This window comes from Polyodon spathula, chromosome 15 (genome assembly GCF_017654505.1).
Source record: "Polyodon spathula isolate WHYD16114869_AA chromosome 15, ASM1765450v1, whole genome shotgun sequence".
Lineage (NCBI taxonomy): Eukaryota > Metazoa > Chordata > Actinopteri > Acipenseriformes > Polyodontidae > Polyodon > Polyodon spathula.
Genome location: NC_054548.1, coordinates 20708711 through 20729068, shown reverse-complemented (window position 1 = coordinate 20729068; position 20358 = coordinate 20708711). Strand labels below are relative to the sequence as shown.

The following is a 20358-nucleotide window of genomic DNA, read 5'->3' as shown; positions in this document are numbered from 1 at the left end:
GAGACCATTTAACCCAACCCCAAGTGATGCAGGAGGGAGTGACAATTCAACACAATCTGATGCAGAGTATCCCAGTAGTATAAGTAGTGTTTTTGCATCTGAGTTCTACCACTGATGCACTCCTCCAGGTGACTGCAGGAATGAAGACAGACCTGCAAATAGAGCTGTATGCCATGGCAATTGAGCTGGAGAATCCTGAAGGAGTAGGATATGTTGCTCACCACATACAGGTTCAAACTGAGATGGAGATCTTCTTTCTCCTGTTACTGCAAATATCCTTTTCTATTTAATTAACATGGTCCAGAGCGTTGTGATAACAATAAGATGTATTAAGAAATAATTCCTGTCCTTTCCGGGTAGGTAATGCCAGCTCTACAAATTAAGGGTGTGAGACAACGTGACACAAAGTGAGGGTTTGTATGAGCGTGCATGGGTGCGATAATATTTAATCAGTTCCCCAGGTACTGCACATTGTTCTGTGTATATGTATCTTTGCCATTTTCTTTATATTAAAGAGAAAATAGCGAGGTTCCCAAAAATACAACGTTAGAAGTCCCCACGTGTTGCTAAAACTGTTTAAATAACGTACCTGTAATTTTTCATTTCATTGTTAACATCTTGACAAGTTTTTACACTTAAAAGAAAAGCTCTTTTCAAAATGTCCTCTCAAATGCACTGGGGTTTGAGATCTGTCCTCTAAATCACTGCAGGAAGAGCAACATGTGGGGATGTGTGACGCTATTTTTCAGAACCCCGCTTTTTACTCTAAGTCTTTTTACACATTCATTTTGTTGTTTGTGGTATTATATATATATATATATATATATATATATATATATATATATATATATATATATATATATATATATATTTTATTTTTTTTTTTTTTTTTACAAAAAGGACACCCACCTGAACTAAAAGCTCACCAGTTCTAACTGAAAATGTGTATGAGAGCAGACCAAAAGAGTATCCCCAAGGACAGGCAGCAGCTGGAGTCCACCTTGTTTCAAGCACCCCTAGCTCCAGACTTGGAATTGTATTGCCCCATAGACAGGCAACAGCAGGTGAGGGCAGTGTGCTTCCCTTAAGAGATCAAATGTACTGCCATGTGTACTGTACAAAGCCAGTAAAAGCAGGAGGCCCTTCAGGGGAGGTATTTTCAGGGTCTGTGTTCAGGTACATCCCAGAGCTGGACAAGTGGATGACTCTGCCTCCACGGCTTCCACAGCATGACCTCAGTTGGGGACAAGATCTACGTCATGCGTGACTGGAGAAAACGTTGCACTCGGCACTTACGCAAGTTGAAAAAACACAAAGGGTTCCATTCAAATGAGCTAATCAGTGGCATATTTAAATACCGCCACTGAGATTTCTGATTTGAGAACTAAGGTAATGAAAATCAAAGATCTAATAGTGCGTGTCTCTTAAATGCGTTTCTGTCTGTATAAATATGTTAAATACCAGAGAGAGGACTATTTAAGGATACAAAAGATGGTGGTATTTAGATCTGCTAACATTTAGCTCAATTGAATAGACATCAGTTTGCAAATGTAAACTAAAAATAAATATAAAATTAAACTATGACTTAGCACTGGAAGCCACTTCTCATTTTCTGCCAAGTCAATGGTCTTGTTACATGGGAGATTACTATTTATCTAGTTGTGTTACAGCAATCTAAAATATTAGGCAGTGTCATTGGGAGCAACCCTTTTTAGCTGTGTCACCGTAGTTACCCTCCCTCAGTACCACAGTAAATAATGACATACGGCATACTTTAAAATACCCTTTTTCTTAGTGCCTGCGCAATTTCAGGTAAAGAGGGGAGAGACAGCTACTAGCTACAAACAGCAAAGACTATTCAGACAGCATTGTGCAAATGATCAGATCAGTATCCAGAACAAAGATGATGATCCTCTGTGTAACACAGTTCATTTTTTTTTTTTTTTTACTGCTTTCCCGTTTCCTTTTATTGAATTCAAGCACAAATCATTTCCTGTTTTTCTTAAACATGGCATTGATGCTTGGAGATAGCACACATCTTACTATTGCAAGGTTTGACAAGTGTATGTTTTCAAACTAAAACTGTACAAAGATGTTTGCAGTTACAGTATATGAAATAAAAAAAAAATCCACATTGCAAATAGCTGTGTTTAATGCAGATGTTTGTACACCAAGATTATATAAACAGGTTTACTGCAAATTGTTTTTAGACAGGTGTGCATATGATGTCACAGTATATTTGTGTTTTTAAATTTACCAGCATTAAAACACGTCTTTATGAACACTGAATTTCTGGAAAAACAATTAAATAACAAACTTAAAAAAAACAAAAAAACATGTAGTTCTCACTTTAAGCAACTGCAAGAATGGCTCTCTCCCTTTTCTTTCTTTTCCTTTTCTTGTCCTCAAACCGGTCTGTGGCATCAGCAAAGAAGGTCACGTCTTCTTTACTTTCAATCTCACGCTGTAAGAACTGCAGGCCTGCCATATTGAATCCAAGAACATCCTGGAAGAAGATCATTATTAACATTTGCACTGGAATAGCCTCATGAGATACTGGGGTGTATTCAATTAATATAAACAGTATTGAATCTTAATACCGAACACTAAATCATTTAAAAAGAAAAAGAAAAAAAAAAAAACATCACACCCACAACCCAAAACTCTCCCTGTGCAAATTAGTTTTAAGAGTCTTTCTTTCAGGAACAACATACAAAACTTGTTATGATATTGATGTATTATTTATTTATTTGAATGGCGTTAGTATTAAGAGCAGCCACTGGTTAGATCAAATGAATAGACTCTACAATCTCATTTACAATTACAATCTGGTACACTTATTTTTGCCATTCAGTTTGAATAGGACTGTAGATTAGAAGTGAGTAGAGTTTGAGATAAAACAATGAATAATTAAGGTAAAAGTGCTAAGAATTACAAGATCTGAATGCAACATTTTAGGAGCAAGAAAAAAAGAAAAAGTTAATGTAGTAAATCTTAATACAACACATATTAGTAATATGTTTGAATTTTAAAACAGGTACTCACCCTAATTTTCTTTACTCTAGAAATCGTATTTGTCCTGAGACTGTCCATCACTGTCAATAGCATTTGATTGCTGGTGATCTGTCCAAAGTGGATCCTGACAAAACATGAGTCAATATTAGGTACAGTGTGTGCAGGGTTGTCCCCAGGCCTTTTCACCCAGGCTGGCCACCCGGCAAACTGGCTGTCACCGCCTGGCTGAAAAAAAAACGATCCGCCCATCTTGCAGATGCGACGGTGCCTTTAAGGAATAAGGACTGATTGCATTTCTAGCAGATTAAATCAGTTGCGCAATGCAGGGTGAAATCTTGGAACCACATGACAGCTGTGTTACATCTTGACACAACATTTAACCAATCAAAGTTGAAGGGGCGGGTTCTCTGTGTTAAGCATTTCCAGAGGCTAAAACAATAAAAATGACTGCTAAAAAAAGAACAGATTATTTTCAAAGCAAAAATAGTGACAGTGAATGCAGAGGGTCAAAAAAAGCCGGCGATCGGTGCACTCCACCGCCTGATACTATATCTGTGCTGACTACTTAATTAAAAAAATATTAAGATTTTTTTCAGGGATTATCATACAGCTATACATATGCACCAAAATAAAGTGTTTTCCTTTTGTTGTGATATCGTAACAATATTTACTCAGGTGCTTGTGAGAGACATGGGGGTTCATTTATAGAGGCTGTACACCTTTAAGAAGAAAGTTGTGATGGGACATCAGCTGTTGTCAGCTGACATACAGTGCCGAGAAAAAATTTGTGAACTCCAATAAATTATGGAAATTCCATAGTTTTGTCATTATAGCCTTCTTGAATCAAAACCAGTATTTTCTTAAACATCTAATAGGGTTTATATTAACCAATTCCATGTCTCTTGAACTAAAATGATGTATGAATTAGACAAACAATGAGTAATTAAAATTCAGGGTGTGTGAAAAAGTAAGTGAACCCCTGGTTTTATCAGCTAAATTAAGGGGAAATCAGAATCAGGTGTTTAAATAATTACGTAGATCTTCAGGGGTGAGTTTGGGAGGTTCCACCTTATATAAAGATCAGAAACTTTGTTAATTTGGTCTTCACCATACAGGTGTGTGGAAACATGTCATGCCATGACCTAAAAAAATCTCTGAGGACCTCAGAAGTTTATTAATGCTCATCAGTATAGAAAGATTTACAAAACCATTTCTAAGGATTTGGGATTCCGATACAGTCTACAAATGGAGAAAGTTCAAGACCACAGTCACTCTACCCAGGAGCAGTCGTCCTACCAAAATCTCTCCAAAAATAAACCGGAAAATCATCAAAGAAGTCACAAAGAACCCCAGAGTAACATCCAAGGATCTGTAGGCCACTCTCGCCTTGGCTAATGCGAGTGTTCATGACTCAACTATCAGACAAAGACTGAACAAGAATGGTGTTCATGGAAGAATTGCCAGGAGGAAACCACTCTCTAAAAAGAACACTTCTGCCCGTCTGAAGTTCGCCAAAGAGCACATAGATGATCCACAAGACTTCTGGAACAATGTTCTCTGGACAGACGAGTCAAAGGTAGAACTTTTTGGCCTCAATGAAAAACGTTATGTGAGCAGTTTGCTGATGTCAAAGTTTTGAACAGAGTGCCCCATGGTGGTGGTGGGGTTATGGTATGGGCAGGTATAAGTTACGGACAACAAACACAATTGCATTTTATCGATGGCAATCTGAATGCACAGAGATACCGTGACGAGATCCTGAGGCCTATTGTCGTGCCATTCAGCCACTGCCATCACCTTATGTTTCAGCACGATAACGCATAGCCCCTTGTCACAAGGATCTGTACACAATTGCTGGAAGATGGAAATGTCCCAGTTCTTCCATGGCCTGCATACTCACCAGACATGTCACCCATTGAGCAGGTTTGGGATGCTCTGGATCGACGTGTACGACAGCGTGTTCCAGTTCCCGCCAATATCCAGCAACATCACACAGCCATTGAAGAGGAGTGGGACAACATTCCACAGGCCACAATCAACAGCCTGATCAACTCTATGCGAAGGAGATGTGTCGCGCTGCATGGGGCAAATGGTGGTCACACCAGATACTGACTGGTTTTCTGATCCACGCCCCTACCTTTTTTTTTTTTTTTTTTTGGTAAGGTATCTGTGACCAACAAATGCATATCTGTATTCCCAGTCATGTTTCCTTATATGAACTGTAACTCAGTAAAATCTTTGAAATTGTTGCATGTTGCATTTATATTTTTGTTCAGTGTAGTTGAAGTCATTGCTGCTCAAGGGGGTGCCACCAGTTACTGAATCTAAAGGTTCACATACTTTTTCACACATGGATATTGAATGTTGAATCATTTGTGGATAAATGTTAAATGTCCTGTTTTTGTCATTTGTTTAATCAGGTTATCTTTATCTAGTATTATGACTTGGATTAAGATCTAATAACACTTCAGGTTTGAAATATGTGAAAATCCCAAGGGGTTCCCAAACTGTTTCTCGGCACTGTACAAATGTTTAAGTGCAGAGGTACTGATTTATTACACCACGGTTTCATGCATCAGTTATAAGGGTGACCAAACGTGTGTGAGCATTAAAAAATAGTTAAAATGAACAGTTGCATTAAAATGTAGAACAGCAAAAAATAAAAATAGATGTGCATTAACAAAATGCCATGAAAACTTAAAGAAGCAATAAGCTCAAGAATTAACCTAAAAAGGAAGTGGAAAGGTTCCGTTTTTTTCTTTTTCTTTTTGTGAACTCCAATAAACCTACTTTATCGTTCCTCAGTCAAATCGTCGAGTGCCTAAATAAAGCACAGTAATTTACCATAATAAAAAACAGTAATGAAAAAGAAAATGTAGAATATAAAAACGCACAACCAGATATAGCCAATGGAAGACAACACTCTATTCAAATTCTTTGTCGTATTATATATTTAAGGTAAGGGAAGTTTATTTCTGTTAAAATGTTCAATGTTCTGCCGTCCTGCTGTACAGAATTCCTGGGGAGAACCCTGGTCTGGATATAGATATCTTAAACTGAAAAGGTTTGAAGATGTATTTTAATAGAAGACATGGAAGGATAACCCAGATTGTTCAATAGGCACTGTCACTGTTTTTCTAAATCAGACATACAGGTGATTTATAAGTCACTCTTCCCTGCATTCAGGTTTTCTAACTTAATTGTAAGATGCCATCCATAAGTTTGGTGCGTACCTGTGAACTACTGCATTTTGATGTTTTAAATGTGATCCTATGTGAGACCTATTTAGGAAATGGTCTGTGTGGCCATGCTGAGCACTTAATACAACTAAACTTACAGGTCTGGAGCTCCACGACCCTCCCTTAAACAAAGCATTAGCCCTAGTATTTTGCTGCCTCCACCCTCACTGCAATTCTGTTGTGGAAATATTTATTACACCAGAGGAAATGGCATTCACCACAATGGACAACCGACTTTATACATTACCTGGTAAATATGTACAAGAACCAGGTTTATCTTGGTAGATAAGACCTTGCTCACAGATTCAGAATACATGGCCAGATACCTCCCGTCTCCTAGCTCCCCTGCCCCCTCACTAGACCACTTGTCTTTTACCTTGAAGATAGTCAGAAGCATTAAGTTTTACCTGAGTAGGAAAAAGAGGCACCGACAGATCAGCTCAACTTCCAGCCCATTCTGGATGTATTCATTGAAGAGAGTGAGGAGGTCAGGAACGTAAGAGAAAGGCAAGACTAGAAGAGACTCTTCTAATTCACTGGGAACATAAATAAACACAAAGACAGTCACTATACTGTAAGTGCACTGAAGCGGTGTGAAATTATCAGGAACTAAAACGTACTGTCAAGAGGAATGCCAATAAACAGGGTTAAGTGCTTGGTGGGTATTTTACAAGCCGTTTCAGTTTGCAATTGTTAATGCACAAAACATAGGCAGAGTGCATTAAAAAGGCTCTTATTTAATTTGGGTCAAGGGCTGAAGATGCTACAATAAAAACTATATGATATTAATTACTCTTTTGTAAGATCTGTATGCTCAGCCTACCTGGATTTTACTTTTCTGATAACAGCCAGTACATAGAGAGAGGGCTGAAATTAAAAAGGCAAAACAAAAAAAAAAAAGGCAAAATTAGAAATTCCCACTTTAGAAACAGACTTTTGCCTACATCCACTGTGTAGATGTTACACATCCATGTTTATATACAGGCGCCTCCATGTATCCCCAAATCACAACTGAACACTGTATGCGGTTCTTTAGATATATTTAAAAAAAACAAATGAGATACATACTGTATGTGCATATAGATAAACATCAAGACAGATAGATAAATGCCTCATTATATACCCAGATTCTAATAGTCTCAAAACCTAAACCTAAAAGTTACACCACAAATGGTTAAAGGTTCTCAAGATAGTGGTGCCAAAGTACTGAAACTCATAACTTTCAAATGCAAAATGCACCAATAAACATTTCTACAATTCCCACTTATGAATTGTATATAATGATGCTACTGTAATACAGCATTTACTTACAGAGATGTTTCCAAAGGCGATTAGGATTGTACTCATTGTAGGAGGAGGTAACTGTAAAAAAGAAAATAAAGACGTAACTTTATTTACCCACCGACGTAGTGGTATTAAAATATTGCTTGAACTTTACAGTCCAAAACTGAGCTTCAACTGAGATTCAACTTGACATTTGTGCTGAAGAAACAAACTTGGAAACAAAAGCGTTGAGAGGACAGGAACAAGTCCAGGCTCCGAAACCTAGAAATGTACCAAATGTGATTTTAAAAATGAAAATACATGCTTGCTGTAACTTGCTTCTTTCAAAACTCTGCATGAGACCTACATATCAAATGAAATGCATGACAGGTAACTGTTTTTTTCTTTTCATTTGAAGATTTCTTTATTTTAAAAAAAAAAGAAGATTGTACAGAATAATTTATCTTTTTAATAACTAAGTATAAATCACATTGCTGTAAGCACTTTTGACAAAGGTTCGATAAAGGCTTAAAATAGATCTAACAAAGTAATGTAGCTATCCTTTATTTTACCTGTTTCCCTGCTATTTCACAAGCAGTTTTGTGTTCTTCCAACTTCTTGCTTTCCTCCCTGTATAATTCCAAGGCCTCCATAATTCGTTCAGCCTGCACAAACAATGATGCATGTCACAAACTCTAATGACTTACACAAAAGGATGTATTAATACATAAATTAAAAGTGCATTAATCAAATGCGGCTTAAATTAAGAATGAAACAGGTTGCAATGTGCCATTGCCAGTCTCAATAGACCATATTGACCGTAGTGTTGCTAACAGACAGAGTAGACATAAGCTGCCATTGTTGTAGCCCTTTAAATTTACTTACAGCTTTAATGGTTTCAATGGTCTTCTTCCCAGCCAGGCCAGACTCCCCCGTGGTCTCCCCAGGAACCTAAAGATACAAACACGTATCAGTAGTGTTTACAATTTCTGCAGATGCTTATGTGTCCAAAAATACACCTCACTAAACAAACTCTTACCACTGGTTCATCGCCTTTGCCCAAACTTTCTTCAAATTCTGCCTCTCTTTGCTAGTTACATTAAAAAAAAGAAAATAAATCAAATTGTTAACAAAGAACAGATTACACAACAGTATTGCCCTGACTTACTGTACATTCAGATCATGTCTTAACAAATGCTCATAGTTTCATCTAAGCCAAGCAGTATAGCCTTGAAGCAGGTTACGATTTGTAGGTCAGTAGCCACATGTTTGTTTTATTCATCCTGTCAACAGTGAAGGGGATGGGAGAGGTTAAAAGGTTGTAATACTATTCTCTGTGTCACAAGACGTAACGTCAATAGCAAAAATATAATAATTTTACAACAGTTAAACATGATGTCATCCTTAAATGCCATTTTACCATTTCCTTTTCCTCTTCTAGAATGATTGGCTCTCTTGTTCTCTCCCACAGCCGGAGCGATTTATCATGTGATGACGACACAATGTGATCTCCACTGGGACTCACAGCCAGGCACCACACTTCTCGATGGTGACCCTAAACACAAGACCACAGCAGGATATATTTAACCTATAATCCCAATAATGTTAAACACACTTTATAACTGTGCCACTCCCTTTTCACTCCAGCATGTGGTTTACTAGAGGCTTAGCTTTATTCATTCTGTGTTTTACAGAATGAAAACGGGATGTTCTTATATTGAATGAGCCAAATGTAAACTCTTTCCCTCTTCTCACCTCTAGTGTCTGGATGTGCTCAAACTTGTCAGCATCCCACTGTTTTATTTTCTTGTCTTTTCCAGCAGTGAAAAAGAGATGCGTTTTCTGCACAAACTGCAGGAACATGACACTGAAAGACAATAAGGATACCGAGTCAATTTATAAAATATCATCACATTTTCTATAGGCATCAACATTTATTTTACAAAGCAGCACACAGTTACAAATATGACTATGCTATGAACGTTTCGATATAAGCACATCAAGAAAAGGACGATCCAGTTAGCTTACCATTAACTTGTAGAATTTGCAAGAATAAACCCATTTTAGGCTGAAAGATATTAGAATTTTGACATTAACCATATGGCCTTACCTGTCATCATGAGCAAAAAGTGACCTATGACAGTCTCCAAAATCCAGACCCCAAATCTTTACATTTCTATCTGCTGAACCAGTGGCTATCAATGCACTGTCCTAGAGAGGCAGGAACACAAACACATTTACTACAGGGAATTCCACAAGCAGGCACCAGACAACAAAAAAACCACTGCCCTTCTATTTATTACAATTGAATCTTAATACTCACGTGGGATATATCCAAGCACAGCACTGGCAGTTTGTGTCCATAGAGAGAAAGGAAAAACTGGAAGAGAAACCAAGTTTTTTTTTTTTTTTTCATTATTTTAGCTTTTTTAAATACGCTTGATTTGACAAGAAATACAGAAAGATAAAAATGTATCTTTTACATATCATTTATTTAAGGAAGCCCCTACCTTAAGTGTATCGGTATAGAACAGCTTGACAGTGCAGTCCAGCAAGGACACAGCCAGCAGCCTCTGATTAGGACTGTAGCGAACACACAGGACATCCTCGTCTAGCTGCAAGGTGCGCTTATGATTCACCGTCAGTCTTTTACTAAGAAAAAGCACAGGTGAGTCAGCAGTCATGTGGATAACAACCAGATACTATCACTGAACAATGACATCATTGGTCCACGCAACAAAATGAATCTCTCAAAAATCCTATTGTTGATATTGTTTACATAAATTAAAATAGAACCTCAAACTCACTTTCCCCAGTAAATATTCTTGCTTTCTCACCTGTTTTGGACAGAGTCCTCGTCCTTAACAAGTTCAAACTCCCAGAATTTGACCATCTTGTCTGCGCCTCCGGACACAATCCCTCTCTAAACAAATAAATACATTAAAGTAACTTGCAAGCTTTGATAGGATAGTTACTGCATCAAAAATTCACCTATTATATTGTACTACTGTGTACCAAATTACTTACAATATGTTTAGAACTATATTTCTAAGTTGTTGTGTCTTTTATGCTTCTTGTTTGAGAAATTAAGAAACAAACTTAACCCAATACAAAAGAACATTGTGCCCTATTTTCAATGTGTTATAATGAAAAAGCATCACTTATTTAACATGGTAATGTCAAAAAATGATGTTATGGTAACACACACTGCAAATACACTGGTTTTTACATTTTCCTTTTACTTGCATCCTATGCCCCATTAAACTATATAAAACATAAATGAAGGTGCATTTTCTTATTTAATTTCCTATTAAGAGAAAGTGGAAAATACTGGACAATGTTGCTAGTTGTTAACGCACTATATAAAAATGAATATTTAGGTACATTCTTGGTCCAATGTTTTATTTATGTCACAGGCTGCTCAACAGACTACATTCTTATGAACTCCACACCCAAGTGACTTTCTGCTAATCTAATGCAAGCACTCAGAGGAAAGTCTAACCCTGACACCATACTTCATAGCAGCAGTACCTCTGGAACGGAGTTGGTATTTTCTACAAAACTGTGAAAAGACAATGTGAGAGAAACAAAAAGCAAAACATACCTGGTCTGGAGAAAGAGAAATCGACCACAGTGCTCCTTCATGGGCGTCTACAGTCTCCAACAGAATTCCAGAGGACAACTCGAAAATCTGCAGCTTTCCATTCTGTAGTGTGAAAAAGAGAAGCGAGGCAAAGGAGACATCAAATAACAGGTACGTTCTTGGATTGACATCAGCTCTGTACAATACAGAAAAAAAAACTATTTTAAAAACGTCTGCATTCATCGATACACACAAACGCATTGACTTATGTAAGGTATAAACCACAACGGGCTGTGCAGTTCCCATGATATATACCACGCCTGGGGTGGTGATAAGGCCCGAGGCGTCAGCCCCAGAAGTGGTATGTATGTATGTATGTATGTATGTGTATGTGTATGTATATATATGTGTATGTGTGTTTATATATATATATATATATATATATATATATATATATATATATATATATATATATATATATATATATATATATATATATATATATATCATCGGAACCGCAAGGCCTTAAGTGGTTTATACCACTTATAACAGGGCTACCTGTCATTTGTGGGAAGAAAATTTAAAAAGTGTTTTAATTATTTAAGACAAAAGCAGAACTCTATATTATGAATACATCTGCAGTTTAATATAGTTCCACATGCAATTTTATTTAATTTCATGTATTGTTCACTTATTAAAAATACACTGCACATGTCCGTTTATTGTGAATATCTGCATCGAAAGTGGCATCTAGGAACTAGAGGACTAATCACAAGCTGATGATGGGCAGTGTTTCAAATGACACTGAGGAAGGCAGGAGCAGCTGTGCTGAAGCCGGATTTTGAGGTGCGTTTGTGTCCTAGTTATATGCAAGGCACACATATTCAAGTCTGTTTTCATCCTTTTGGATCTTGACAGATATTTTCGTTAGTTGTCGGACACCCTCACGTCCAAGTCATGTAAGATTAAGTTGTCGACTGAACCAGACTTCATGCACCAATTCGACCGTGGCGTCAGGGTACAGTGCCTTAGTTTCCTGCAGATGTTTAAAATCCAGGCCGGTAATTTGAGGGGTGGTGTCTGGCCTTGTCTTTACCTGCTTTTCTCAGATTTTTCATGACTGACAGGAATACGTTATTGCTGGTTTTAAACTCGCTGTTAAAAACTTCTGCTGTTAAAAATATTTATTTAATCCAGCTCAGCATTATAAAACTAGAGACTGAATACTGACCCCCAGTTCAACTTCTTGCACTGGCATAACATTCCCTTAATATCGTTGAGGTTTTTGGACTTATTTCCATAAAATGAATGTCCATATTTTTCTTTAAGTACATTAACCAGCCTGTGCTGTAGTTTTTTTTGTTTGTTTTTTAGTTTTTTTTTTCAATCTTTGTTTTCTTCCATTTCATTTAGCTGTTCCTCATCTACTGTTGTGTCTACTCCTGTTGGTGCACTTATTTTATTTATTTTTTTATTTATTTTTTTCAGATGGACTGCTGTCTTCACTCAGAAAGTTTCATCCCTAAATATAGTAAAAAAAAAAAAAAACAGGAGAAGAAAACACCATTACCTTGGTTCCTATTATGATCTGTCTGTCTCCGGGAACAAAAAGTGAGCAAAGCGCATATTCACAAGCCATCGTTCTGATAACTTGCAAGGTTGATCTAAAAAAAATTAAAAATAGAAAGACAGATAGATAGACAGATAGATAGACAGATAGAGACAAATAGATAAGATAGACAGATTAAATAAATACATTATCCAGTGTACACAACATGTGAAGTAAGAGTTTACTATTGTTATTATTGTACATATTTAACCACAACAACCTCTGCCGTGTTCAGATCCTGCTGCTGACAGGAAGAATCGTAGCAGAGAAAAACAAAGTGCCACGCGCACAAACCTGTTCCAGACTTTGACAGTCTCCGCCGAGGCAGAAAGCACAGCAATGTTATCTGAGCTGAAGGCCAAGGTGCGGACATCAGTGCGGTGTCCACCGATGGTAAGGCGAGCAGTCTTGGTGCATTCAGAAGTCTTGCCGGCTGTTTTCAGGACGAATGCTTCTATTGTGTTGTTCTGAAGCAGTAACGCCACCTTTAGATCTCCGTTCGGGGACAGGAAACAGTCAAACGACCTAGAATAGCGGGCACAGCCAAATATTACAATAATGAAACGCACTGTTAACAATGCCAAATACACTGGTGGCTTGGTTTTAGTTCAAACATTAAGGGGAAGAGACTTAAAAAGAAGTCTGCAATTCCCCACTTCTGATTTTACACTGACCTGATCTTGGCAGAAGCCTTGATGCTGGAAATTCTCTGGATCTCATCCTGAAGAGACCTGTCCACCACAGCGTCCTCTTCATCTCCTCCAGCCTGTCTAAAATATATATTTTTTATATTTATATATATATATATATATTTATATAGATAGATAGATAGATAGATAGATAGATATATAGATATAGATAGATAGATATATAGATAGATAGATAGATAGATAGATAGATAGATAGATATATATATATATATATATATATATATATATATATATATATATATATATATATATATATATATAGATATATATATATATAGATATACACATATATATATATATATATATATATATATATATATATATATATATATATATATATATATAATACGCACACACACACACACACATATGCGTTTTTCAGTCTTAGGTCAGTCGTATGTTCTGAGAAGTACATATATGTTACATGAAGGTGACAACCTATATATGTTACATGAAGGTGACAACATTTTGGGGAGAGAAACTTAGGGAAAAGAATAGTCATTTGTGGGAAAGTGACACTTGGACTGTCGATAAAATCATTTCCATGCCATCATGCTTATCCGGATGATTAATAGCAATTTAACTGAAAACTGGATGAATCAGCAAGTGGCAAACTCCTCCAAACTATAAGCTTTCAATAAGATAATAACTGCGTTGAAATAATACACTTGTGTTTAACAGCAATCACAACTGTGGATTATTTAACAGATTCAATTAATACTGTCCAATCAAACTGTTTTTGACACTAAGTTAGCTGCATAAGACCCTGTGTGTGAAGTAGTGAAATATGAATGCAATTTGCTTCTTATTCTTCTTTAACCAAACGTGGTGGATAATATTAGGTTTTATGAACATCTTACTTTGCCTTTTTCTTTGCCTTCTTCAGTTTCCTCTCCATTATTCTGTTAATCTCATTATCTGACAGTACACTGAATACCTCCAATATAGTGTCAGTTCCCTGTTGACAGAAATCACAAGACATACATGACAGAATCACACTTATCAGAAGGCTCTGAGCTTGGAAACACCTCAATGGTTAGCAACTATGCATAAAAGTTTTGCAGAAGTTTTTTTTTTTTTTTTTTTTTCTTTTTTTCTTTTAACTATCGGGATGATGCAAAAACAAAACAAAAAAAACCAGTACTCACGTGACAAGCTAAAATTTTTGAATTCAGATCTGTTGCCATGGAAACCACTCTGTTTCTTCCTTCCCGTAGGATGGACCCAGCTTTCTGACAACTCAAGATGCGCTGAAAGGAAAGCATTTTACCAATGAAAAAAATACGCAGCAAGACTAACAGGCTTTTGTTCAAACGTTTCTTTGGTCAATATGGAATTTTTTTTTTTTTTTTTGCTTCTTGTTAATCTTAAAATTAAACAAAAGAAGGGCCTGTGTGATCACAGCTAGAACAACAACATTACCTCCTCGGGGTTCTCATCCACTTCCCCCTCGGGTTCCTCAGAGTGTCCCAGCAGTCCTTTTGTTTTCTTTTCTTCTGGTTCCCCCACCTCTTTACCCTGTATCAAAACACACACCACTGTCAAATCAGTGAACAGTTTATATATAAGGGTGATTGGAAAGTAAGTTTACCAACAATATGGTAAGCTTGCTTTCTAATCACTGTGTGTGTGTGTGTGTGATATATAATATTATATATCAGGGGTAGAAATAAGACTGCATAGCAGTTTGATCCATTCCTGATTTTAGATCTAGATAGACTGATATACTATACTCATTAAAAAATAAATGTCTTTACCGCCTCTAGATAGTTGATGTCCCAGGCTCTGAGCTCACTGTCAGCTGAGCCAGAGATGATTCTCTTCTCATCACTCAATAGGACCAATCCCCACACCTGCAGGAAACACATTCAGCTCGTCACTAACATACAACATGCTAAATATCAGTGTAGATTCCTGCTGCAAAAGAACTGTTCAGTGCAAAACATAGTAGGACGAGGCAAGTGTTTTGAGTTGTGTTTTTTTTTTTTTTTTTTTTTACTTCAGAATGTGTTCATTTTAAATGGAATTTCAAAATAGTGTTGAAAGAAACAAAAGGTTTTGTAATTTTAAAAACATAAAGCTAATATACAGTTTGCAGTAATTTGGTATGTTTGGTGGGTTATGTGCATCTATCTTGTTCTGCTGGTCCAATACAGTCCTATAAAAGTACAGCTTGTCGTCAGGACTTTACCTCGCTGCAATGTCCAACCATAGTCTTAAAACAGTGCTGCGCCTCCAGATCCCACCACTTAACAAAAGTGTCTTTGGAGCTAACAAAAATAAAAAGGGACAAAAATAATTAAAAGTTGTCAGATATCAGTCCAATAAAGGTCCAATTGGATAAACTTGATCTTGATCTGCAGGCAAGACACCCCAACCATACTCTTTTTAGCCTTTGGAACCAGGAAAACCTGACTCCACGTGCTGAAGCTATTATAAAGACAGTGATCACAGTAAAAAGTTCTCACCTTGTTACTAGGAGGTTCTTGGTCTTCAGGAACAAAGCCTGTGTGATGGCATCTTTGTGCCCCTTGAGTCGGTACAAGCCACACTCATTGATCACATCCCACACAATCACATCTGTATCCTAAAACAAAAAAAAGTTCATCTTGCCATTTCTCCAACATAAAAATCAAAAGGAAAAAAACCCTCTTCCAATAATTAAAAATGCAGAAGCCATAATTATGAACTAAAAAAAAAAGCCAGCTCTACCAGATATCTGTTTGATTAAACAACTAAATGCCATGTTTGTTAACCAACAAGTTTCGATATCCATCAATCAGATTGGGTCATCAGTTACCTGGCTGCCCAGACCATGTTTAGTTGGTATAGGCCACTCCAGGGTTCTCACCAGCGCTGTTGAACGTAATGGGCCACTACATTGCTACCTGGAAAAATGACGCTGTAATGAGCCCGCTACTCTGTGTTTTCAGTTTGCATAACGGCCAAAAAATAAAAATAATTCTGTGAAACATTGTTGATTATTCCTTTATGTGAGAAATTTGTTTGCTTACAATACTTGTTTCAGCTCTCAATACTCTTCAATGGGTTGGTTGTGACAAGTTTAGTTCGTGTAATGTATACGACACGGAGACGATATTGAGCTTCACTGAACTTTATTAGCACATTCCCCCCTGTTCACAGATGAGACTAGATCCTGGGTGCGCCCCTGATACACAGCTCTGTAACATGCAACACCATTGCAGATCTTTATTATTGTACCATAACTACGTTCTCTCCAAGACTAATTTAGTTAGCCACTGTGGCTAAAGTAGCTTAATATGTTTTAGCCACATTGGAAAAACTTTAGCCACTTAACAATACTATAAACAAGTTATAAACATACTGTTTCAGCAAGGCAAAAAGATGTGTATTTTATCTAAAACCATGCAGATATTTGCCATATAATGCCAGACCCTACCATTTACAATACACAAATATACTTAAATTGCACTATAACTCTGATTCCCATTTAATAAATGCCAAACTTAATCCCATGTGAAAGAAACTTTACAGATTTCCTAATTTCTGAAGAGGTTTGCAGAGATATTCATGTACTGCATAACCCTAACCATCGACTGTGACGCGGTTTTCTTTCCACTACAGAACGGTAAAGCAAAATTGTGCAAGTAGATAGGGTTGTTAGTGTATGTTACTATTAATGCCTCCCTGACCAACTGCAGCTCTAGTTACACAAGATAGTACTAATGTGATTAATAATACCAGTAAGATTGTACAGCCACTACTATGTTTTTTCTTTTTTTACTGTGTTCTTTCACCTGTGACTACTGACAGTAAAATATTGCACCGATTCTGACGTTAAAACTCAAATAATAGTGAGACTAATTCTTCTTTTTAAAATAATAAATGTGTTTATTATTTTATTAAATTATTCCTCCTTCAAATCCACTTTGTTACTATTTCCAAAATATATTTCAACACATTTTAAAGCGATAGCAAACAATGGGGGGGCGGGGGGGGGGGGGGAATCTACATGAATCTTGAATCCATCAATCAGATTGGGTCATCAGTTACCTGGCTGCCCAGACCATGTTTAGTTGGTATCCTTGTGTGTCTGAAAGTTAAGAACACACCAGACCACCACCAAAAAAAACAAAAAAAAAACAACAAAAAAACACAAAAAAAAAAAAAAAAAAAAAAACAAAAAAAACAAAACAAAAAAAAAAAACAAAGAAAAAAAAAACAAGAACAAAAAAAATTACTTTCAAAGAAAAGAAAAAAAAAAAAAAAAAAAAAAAATAAACAGAAAAAAAAAAAAAAAAAACATTTTAAAGCGATAGCAAACAATGGGGGGGCGGGGGGTGATCTTGGATCTACATGTTTCACCACCACGCTATGTAAAATTCCTGGTGAGAACACTGCACCCCAGTCAAGTCATGTTCAAATCTAATTTTTATTGTAAAGACCATGTAGGATGGTGCATAGTTCACACACCCTAGTCTTGTACATTGTCGCTTTGTGATGGTGGTCCACTATGAAAGGCGCTATATAAAAATAAAGATTATTATATAAAACAAGTAACCTTACCTTTGATCCCGACACCAGTCGCGCGCCAAGATGATCGTATTTGATGACAGTGACTTCTGCCTTATGTCCATTGAAGGTGACGTTGCTCTCCCCATTGAGGAGGCTGAAAATACGGATCGATCCATCCTCATAACCCACAGCTATGTGAATACCATCCGGGGAAGGGCATAAATAAGTTACCTCCTGCTTATTACCTTGGAGAATTAGAACCTGAAAGAATAGGCAAACACAGCCATCAGACTCAAGTGTTCCACCTGCCTTCTGACTTTTTTAAAAGCCACCCTAGTATACTATCTTGTTTTCACAAGTTACATTTTGTGATTCATCCATTTGGTAACTTCAGACAAATCAAAAAACTAATTCTTAAGGAAAACTTAAAAGAAAGTCAGTCAGACAGAGAAATGCTTCAGCTAATGCTTTCAGCAGCACGTTCATTACAACAGTGAAGGCATTAGCTGAAACGCCCTTTGACGTGTCTTTCTTTGATATCATTCTTATCCAACATATCCATTATAAAAGAGATAAACTATTTCAGTAACAGTCTATTATAATATTTCATGTGCCATTCCTAGATTGACTTGACAGATCGGTTTGTTTCTTTATAGCCCAACTTACCTTCTCTCCTTTACGTATATCCCATACAAAGACATGTTCGCAGGCTGCAACTGCCACATACCGTCCCCTCTCTCCTCCTCTTAGGGTTACGTAGGCAATATTGGCTTTCTGACTGCCGATCACACCAAAAACTGCGCTGGCGGCGTACCGCAAATACTGCTTTGTCAGTCCCATGGCAGATTAATGTATCATGAAGCTTAAATAAATAAATAAATAAATAAACAAATAAAACAGAAATCGTGCAGATTACTCAATACTGCAAAACCATAATCGTGTCACATTATTTATCTTGATGATGCTGTGCACGTGACTTCTATATTAATTCAGACAACATGCATGCAGTCAATTGGGCCCATTGGGCAAGGGATAGACAACCTCACAATCATTCTAAATGGTGCCATTCCAAATCGGATAAAATACACTTTTCCTTGTTTTTATACGAGGAGAAAACTGTGGTCAAAAGTTGGAAAAGGTTGTTTTTTTTGTGCATTTCACCTCTAGTAAAAAAAAGTATGTAATCAAATTTGTTTTTAATCCAGGAAGCTGTGGACAAAACACCTCAGATTTGATTTTGTTTCAACTGTCGCTTTCATAGTAGAGGAAATGAGGGTGCCAATATCTAGGCTGGTTTCACCGACCCAAATTAGCTCTTGAATTTACGCAAAGTGTTATTCTGGTTTGTGAAACTAGCTAATTATTAAAAAATGCAATGTTAGTTACTAGTTCAAGAGGGAGGGGCTAAAACATTGGGAGGCAGACATCTTGCAAACCTTTAGACTTGGCGTGTAAAAAGTGTAGATGTTTCCGTCACAAAATGTTGTACTTTTTATGTCTAAAATGTTTTTAAATATATAAATTCATATAGTGAGCAGATTATATCTGTTAGTCACACGTGATGCGATAACTTAAGTTAAATAGTTACTAGAAAAAAACATGCAACCATATAGGACCCAAAATGTAGGCAATTTCAAACATTTCTGTTTGAAACGGAAGTAAAACTGAAGTATACTGTACATTACGTATTTTATTCAATGCAGTGTCATTCACATACCAGAGGGATCAAAATCATCACAGCTGATAGGGATAGCGCTGTTTTTAATTGCAACGTGTATTGTTAAGAGAACGATGTGATGCTACACAATTCATTATTGTTAAGTTTTGTTAGCACCAGTTTAATAGGATGTGTTATATTGTATACTGTATATTAAGACAACATTTTAAATGTGGCAGTCTTTTTGCACTAGAAGTGTTCCGGTGTTATTCCATTTCTTCACGAGTTTCATGAATGGAGACTAAAGCGACCTTGTCTCATAGCAGCTTTACAACATTACGCTGAACAAAAGAGTGTAATAGAATATGCTGTGATCTTCATGATGTTGTTTTATCATACGAATCCTAAAAGATCTTGTGTTTCAATCACCGCACGATGCCAGAGACGGACCCACGTGTACAGCAAATATGTCCACTGCCATGTTGAACTGAATCCGATTGTGTTCTATACCATCGATTTTTCTTTAAAACACACATTATATTTAAATCTGAAAAATGTTTATAAAAACCGATACAAAGTGCAATCATTTCACGGGAACTGTGCACAATGTACAATTAAAAACACTCACCTCAGTGCAACAACTCTACAGTTTCGTCTGCGCGTTCACGAGACGTGGGACGCGCTCAGACATCAGTAGAGGATCAATGTGTATCATAATCCATTCCAGATCACTTAACAACTAATAAAAAAAAGAAATAAAACTGGCTTCACGAACAGTTCTATCC

The 20358-nt window shown here is 36.7% G+C and overlaps 1 protein-coding gene across 1 annotated transcript; it reads right to left on the bottom strand.

Moving 5' to 3' along the window:
- Nucleotides 1-2242: 2242 nt before the first annotated feature.
- On the bottom strand, nt 2243-20294 carry LOC121328001 (WD repeat-containing protein 3-like). The gene is made up of 27 exons (XM_041272417.1): nt 20202-20294; nt 18583-18778; nt 17968-18177; nt 15888-16006; nt 15611-15689; nt 15177-15272; nt 14842-14937; nt 14568-14669; nt 14280-14377; nt 13384-13479; nt 13004-13234; nt 12671-12764; nt 11122-11223; nt 10355-10440; nt 10028-10169; nt 9841-9897; nt 9628-9728; nt 9273-9384; nt 8938-9072; nt 8557-8607; nt 8403-8468; nt 8090-8182; nt 7566-7616; nt 7078-7121; nt 6662-6790; nt 3046-3139; nt 2243-2506 (listed from the first exon to the last, which is right to left on the bottom strand). The coding sequence occupies exons 2-27, from the start codon at nt 18754-18756 to the stop codon at nt 2351-2353; spliced, it is 2814 nt and encodes a 937-aa protein (XP_041128351.1). The 5' UTR covers nt 18757-18778; nt 20202-20294; the 3' UTR covers nt 2243-2350.
- Between the last annotated feature and the right edge of the window lie 64 nt (nt 20295-20358).